Consider the following 7,217-nt stretch of genomic DNA (forward strand, 5'->3'; position numbering starts at 1 on the left):
TTCCAAAGATTTGGAGGAATTCGAAAGAATTTCATGATATTTAAAAACCTTGAAGGGATTTCAAAATTTTTTGCAGAATTTTTAAAGATTTTAAAGGATTGCGAGATAAATTTCGAAAATAAATTAAATTCACTTAAATTCCAGAAAACTCTTAGAAATTTCACATATTTTAAGATAGTTTAAGGAATTTCCTAACATTTAAAGAATCTTACTGAATTTTCAAGGATTTCAAAAATTTCTAGGGATATAAAAGGGGTTTATTTTTTTCAGAGAAATTTAATGAATAAGTTTAATTTAATTGAAATATTCAAGGGATTTCAAATGATTTCTACTTTATTCAATGAATTTTTATGATTTACAAACAAAATATTTCGAATGATGTGAAGGAATTTCAAGAAATTAAAAAAACTGTCAAGGGATTTCAAAAATATTTAGTAAGATTTCCAAAGATTTCAAGGGATATCGAGACAAATTTAGAAAATAAATTATACAAAATTAAATTTCAAAGGAATCTTAGAAATCTAAAATATTTCAAAGAGTGTTTTTAAGGAATTTCAAGGAATTTCAATCGATTTAAAGATTTTATTGCAAGTCGAAAGATTTCAAATTTTTCTATTTTTTTAGAGAAATATAATTTAATTTAAATGTTCAAGCTATTTCAAACGATTTTTACCATTTTTAAACAAAATATTTCAAGGAATTTTTACGGATTCAAAGGAATTCTAGAGACTTTTATAGAAATATAAAAAATAAGTTAAATTTTAATAAATTCCCGACGATTCCAAATATTTCTACGGATTTTAACGGTTATTTTCAGAGAACTTTGATGAAGTTTAATCTAATTTATTTTCAAAATATTCCAAAAAATGTTTCCTTATTTCCAGAGAAAAGATTTCAACGGATTTAAAGGAATTCGTAAGAATTTGAATAGATTTCTAGTAATTTACAATATTTCTTGGGATTTAAACCATTTTTATAGAAAAAACTTGAATTAATAATTCCAATTTAATTTATATTCAAGGAATTTTAGATAATTTTTTCTATTATTTTAATAAATTTTTATGAATTTCAAAGGAAAGATTTCAAAGAATCTAGAAGAAATTCCAATTAATTTTGAGGGATTAAAAAAATGTTTCAAACATTTTCAGAAAATTGAAAGGATTCCAAAGAATTTCAAGAAATTCCAAAGATAATAAGGTATTTAAATTTTTTTGGGGGATTTAAACGTATTTTTTAATGAGAACTTTAATAAATAATTTATATTTCATTTATATTCAAGGAATTTCAAATAATTTATACTTAAAAGCATTTTTATGGTTTCTAAAGGAAAGACTTTCAAAGATTTCAAGGGATTTTGAGAGAAAGTTATAAAAAAAATTAAATTTTAGGGGACCCTTATAGATTTTTAAGATACCTATAATTATTTTTAAAAATTTCAAAATGTGTATCCATAGGATTTTGTGGTCGCTTAATTTATGTATAATTATAGAATACTTAAATTAAAAATGGCTAAATCAAAACGTGAATTAAGTATATAAAAATGTGTATTTAAAAAATTTATTCAATTTTGAAGATGTATGAAAAAAAGTTCTTAAATTTGATCAAAATTCAAAATTTTTCAATTCTAAATCTTCCAAAATGAAAAATTTCAAATTTAACTCATCGAAATTAGAAACATTTTAAATGTTTCAAAACTTGAATAATTTTTAATTTAAATCTCCTAAATTTAGAAGATTTTCAATTCAAAAGTTCTACAATGTGGAAGAGTTTCAATTTAAAATTGATGAATTTTGAAAATATAGAATTTAAAATTATTCTATTTTCACGATTTATATTTGAAAGCTATATAATTTTGAACGTTTTTCGGAAAAGTTCAATTTTTAATATTTACAATTAAAAATTCATTCATTCCGAGTATTTGGAGATTAAAATTATGTAATTTTGAACCCTTTTTAGAATTTTTTGAAATTTTAAACACTCGCAATTGAAAAATCTTTAATAATTAATTAAAAAAGAAGAAAATTATTTAATTTCCAATCCTTTTTTGAAAAGGTATGGAAGATTTGGAAGATTTAAAATGGATTTTTGCTTAATATTAAAGATGTGCGAATAAAAATTCTTAAATTTGGTCAAGAGTGACGAATTTTCAATTTTTAATATCCTAAATTAAAGAAATTTCAAATGTAAATAATCAAAATTACAAAATGATTAATTATCAAATTTAAATCTGGCATAATTTTTCATTTTCAAAATTGAAAACAATTACAAGTGAAAGTTTTACAATTGAAAATTCTTGAATTTCAAAACTATATAATTGAAAATTATTCATTTTTAGATTCATATTTGAATTGTATGTAATTTTGAAAGTTTTTTTTTATAGTGCAATTTTAAAGATTTATAATTAAAAATTCTTCAATTTTAACGACTTTAAATTTTTTTAAATTTCAATTTTTAAGACCTACAAATTGAAGATTTAATAATCCGGAATGTTAATAGTTCAAAATGATGTGATTTTTAACGTTTTTATCATTTTTTAAATATTAAGTTCCAATTTAAAGATTTACAATTGATAATTCTTAAATTTTTGAATAATTTCATTTGAAAACTTTAATGTTTAATGTTTATAATAGAAAATGATGCAATTTTTAATCATTTTTTTGAAATAGTTCCATTGAAAAGATATAAAATGCAAAAATATTCAACTGATTAAATTTATTATTGAAAATCAATAATTTTAAAGATGAATAACGAAAAAATCTTAAATTTTGTCAAGAGTTTCTAACATTAAATCAAAATCATATATTTTAAAATTATAAAACTTAAAACTTGAATCATTTTTAATTTTCATAATTAAAAACTCCTCAAATCTTCAATTTTAAAGATTCGCTATTCAAAGTTCTAAAATTTTTAAATGTTGCAATTGAAAATTCTTGAATTTCAAATATTTGCAATTGAAGAAGACTTCAATATTAAATGTGTTTAATATAAAATACTAAAATTTGGAATGATTTTTTTGGAATATTTCAAGTCTAATGATCTAAATTTGAAAAATATGCAATTGTGAAGATTCATAATTGGAAAATAAACATTTTTGAAGATTTAAATTCGAAATTTATTTATTTTTAAAGATTTAATATAACAATTCTTAAATTTTCTCAAGAGTTTTCAAGTTTAAACCTTCCACATTGAAGAAATTGTTAGCGTAAATCATCAAAATTACAAAAATATTATTTAAAAACCTTGAAACTTGAATAACTTTCAATCGTAAATTTTCGAAATTCAAGACTATTTAAGTCTTTGATTGAATTGTAATTTAAGAATTGAAAGTATTCAATTTTGAAGATTTAAGATTGAAATTTATTTAATTTTAAAGATTTACTATAACAATTTTTCAATTTTCTCAAGAGTTTTCAATTGTATTTTTTCCCAATTCAAGACATTTCTAGTGTAAATAATCAAAATTACAGAAATTTTATTTAAAAAGCTTTAAACTTGTATTAATTTGACTGGTGAATATTGAAAATTTAAAACTATTGAAGCCAAAAATTGAATTGAAATTCAAGAATTGAAAATTCTTGAATTTAAAATATTTGCAATTAAGGACTCTTCAATATTTAACGTATAAAATATAAAATGATCCAATTTTGAATAATTTTTTTTGGAATTTTTCAAAATTTCAAGATCTAAATTTGAAAAATTTTCAATTGTGAAGTTTTATAATTGGAAAATATACATTTTTGAAAATTTAAATTTCAAATTTATACAATTTTAAATATTAAAATTTGCAGTCATTTCTAATCTAATTCATAAAAATGACGGAAATGGTAATTTAAAAACTTAAAAATTGTTAAATTTTTAATTGTAATATTTCGAAATTAAAACCTATGCAAGTCTCCGATTTCAAAGACTTTCAATTTAAAGTTCTCCAATTTTGAAGGTTTTTTGGGAATTTTTGAAAATTTCAAGATCTAAATTTGAAAAATTTTCAATTGTGAAGATTTATAATTGGAAAATATACATTTTTGAAAATTTAAATTTCAAATTTATACAATTTTAAATATTAAAATTTGCAGTCATTTCTAATCTAAATCATAAAAATGACAGAAATGGTAATTTAAAAACTTAAAAATTGTTAAATTTTTAATTGTAATTTTTCGAAATTAAAACCTATGGAAGTCTCCAATTTCAAAGACTTGCAATTAAAAGTTCTACAATTTTGAAATATCACAATTGAAAAATCTTGAATTTCAAATATCTGAAATTAAAGACTCTTTAATATTTTATATGTAAAATAGAAAACAATATAATTTTGAATAATTTTTTCGGAATTGTTCAAAATTTGAAGATATAAACTTGAAAAATATTCAATTTTGAAGATTTATACTTGAAAAATATTCAATTGCGAAGATTTATAATTTAAAGTATACATTTTTGAAAATTTAAAATTGAAATTTATTTAATTTTAAAGATTTACTATAATAATTCTGAACTTTTCTCAAGAGTTTTCAATTTTAAATCTTCCAAATTGAAGAAATGTCAAGTGTAAATCATCAAAATCACAGAAATTTTTATTAAACAACTTAAAACTCCTATAAATTTTAATTGTAAAATTTTAAGATTACAAACTATTCAAGTCTTTAATTAAATTGAAACTCAAGAATTGAAAATTCTTGCATTTCAAATATCTGCAAATTAAAGACTCTTCAATGTTTTATATGTATAATAGAAAATAATATAATTTTAAACGATTTTTTTTAATAGTTCAAGTTTGAAGATCTAAATTTGAAAAATATTCAATATTGAAGATTTATAACTGAAAAATCTTCCTTTTTAAGATTTAAAATTCAACTTTATACAATTTTAAATATTAAAAATTGCAGAAATTTCTAGTATAAATTATAAAAAGTACATAAATGTTAACTCAGAAATTTAAAAAGTTGTATAATTTTTAATTGCACATTTTCAAAATTAAAATCTATTCAAGTCTCTAATTTCAAAGATTTGCAATTAAAAATTCTTAGAATGTTATTCATAATATTCTGATAATGTTTTTTATCTTTATTATATTTCATATTATTTTATATTATATATCATATTTTATATTACCTAGAAAAAATTCAAAGAAAGTCGAAAATAATGAAAAATTTCAAATTCAAAATTTAAATCTCCCGCCATGAAATTGTAGAGCCACACTCAAACATAACCTCCAACATTTTCGAGTTTTCTTTAATCATTTTCTATCCTTCTTGATTAAACAAAATTTAATCATGACATGTAAATCTGAAAACAGTTGAAACACAATCAGAAAAAAAACAGGTAAAATTTTCTTACATGGGCAGAATCGTAGCTTAAATTTGCCGCCTTGTTCTCATATCCGGTCATCTTTTGTTCAGCTTCAGGATCCGGCTTAGTTCTGAGATAATCAGGAACCAAATCGTGAGCAAAAGTTGAAATCCTTCCCTCCGTCGTTCTCACTAATTCCTCGTCTTTTTCGGGACTCAAGTGCAGGGGCAAAACCGTCATGTTCCTTAAATTCGGAGCTTTGTCGTGGCTCAGAATTTTCGAGAGACTCGTCAACTTGTTTAACGGAAATTAAATTTATTCAAGTAGAAATTAATTTTTTCATATATTTAAATTTCGCGCCAAAATTGCGAGACCACACTTAAATATAACCTCTAACTTTGATGCAATTATGGCGCGAAATTTAAATTTTGAGTTATTGTAAATATGAATGATGAATTTGGCAGGGATCACAGTGGTTCAGCGGTTCAATTGTAGGGAAAATAGAGAAAATTTTCTTAGAAAGGAAGACATTTGTCCTTTAAAAATAACCGCTTGATGAAAAAAAACACGCGCACAATATAATTTTTTTTTGTGCTCAAACCATTGCATGTTTGTTTGAAAAAAAATCAATTCCCGACGAATAACACTAACATAAAAAAATCGTTTTAAATTAGAAATCTTCATTTAAATTTAACATAACCTTAAATTGTTCGAAAATTAAAGTTAAAAGTTATAAACCTTAAAAATCGAATTTAAAAAAATTACTGTTTGAAATCTAAATTTTTTTTTTATTCAAAACACCCTTTCCTAGTGTGAAACATTAACCTAAAATAGTTGAAAACTGGGGTTCTTGATGATGACTTTAGTTTTAAAATGCCAATTTCCGGCTGGAAAAAAATAATCCGACTTAAAATATTTACAAATTTTAAGTTTTCTTCGAAAGATGATTTTGTAAACAAATAGTTCATTTTGCAACCAAAGAGTTGAACTTTTTTACAAAATAATTTAATTTTTCAACAAAATTCATGAATTTGCAAATAAATAATTGCATCTTCAACTGAAAAAATATAAAAATTTTCACACAAAATTTACCAAGTTAAATTTTCAGTAAAAAAATTCATTATAACAAAAAAAGTTTGAATTTTCAACAAAATAATCCAAGTTTCAACCAGACATGATCTTTCTACAAAATGACAATTTTTCAACAAAATACAAAGAATTTTTAAACAAAATAGTCCAATTTTTAACCAAAGATTTAAATTTTTCTACCAAAAAGAAGGATTTTGATCAAATAAATATTTTGCACTCAAGAAATACAAAAAAGTTCAAAAAAAAAAATTAATTTTCAATAAAACAATTGCATTTTCAACCAAACAAGAAGAAATTTCAAACCAAGATTAGTTTTCAAAAAATAAATAAATAAATAAATAAATAAATGATACTTCAACCAAGAAATATGAAGTTTCTAAAAAAAAGATCAAATTTAATACCAAAAAGACGAATTGTCAACCGAGAAGATTCATTTTCTAACAAAAAAGACCAATTTTCAACAAACTACATGAATTTATACATCTTTGAAATAAAAAAGATAAATTTAAAACAAAAATGAAAAAGTTAAATTTTCAGTAAATTGATAAACTAGAATAATTAAATTTTTAAACAAAAAAAAATTTCAACTAAAAAGATTAATTTCTAACAAAAAAGATGAATTTTCAACTTAAAAATATAATTATCGACAAAAAATTAAATTTCTAGTTAAGAAATTATTGTACAACAAAAGATATAAATTTCTAAATAAAATAATGACATCTTCAATTTGAAGTTATATTCTCAGTTAAGGGCATGTGACACAGCTAAATACCTATATTGCCGATCACAGTTTTTCAGTTCACTGAATGTTCTTTTGAACTTAAGAACTTTTTTTGTAAATAAAA

General features: G+C 21.4%; 1 protein-coding gene across 4 annotated transcripts in view; it reads right to left on the reverse strand.

Moving 5' to 3' along the window:
• LOC117174974 (mediator of RNA polymerase II transcription subunit 8) overlaps positions 1-7,217 on the reverse strand; it is a 26,179-nt gene that overhangs the window by 13,251 nt on the left and 5,711 nt on the right. For all 4 annotated transcript variants that reach the window (XM_033364461.1, XM_033364469.1, XM_033364476.1 and 1 more), the window contains one exon: positions 5,332-5,577. In XM_033364461.1, the coding sequence (XP_033220352.1) occupies positions 5,332-5,577 (246 nt within the window). The remainder of the gene's footprint in view (positions 1-5,331; positions 5,578-7,217) is intronic.

This window comes from Belonocnema kinseyi, chromosome 1 (genome assembly GCF_010883055.1).
Source record: "Belonocnema kinseyi isolate 2016_QV_RU_SX_M_011 chromosome 1, B_treatae_v1, whole genome shotgun sequence".
Classification (NCBI taxonomy): Eukaryota; Metazoa; Arthropoda; class Insecta; order Hymenoptera; family Cynipidae; genus Belonocnema; species Belonocnema kinseyi.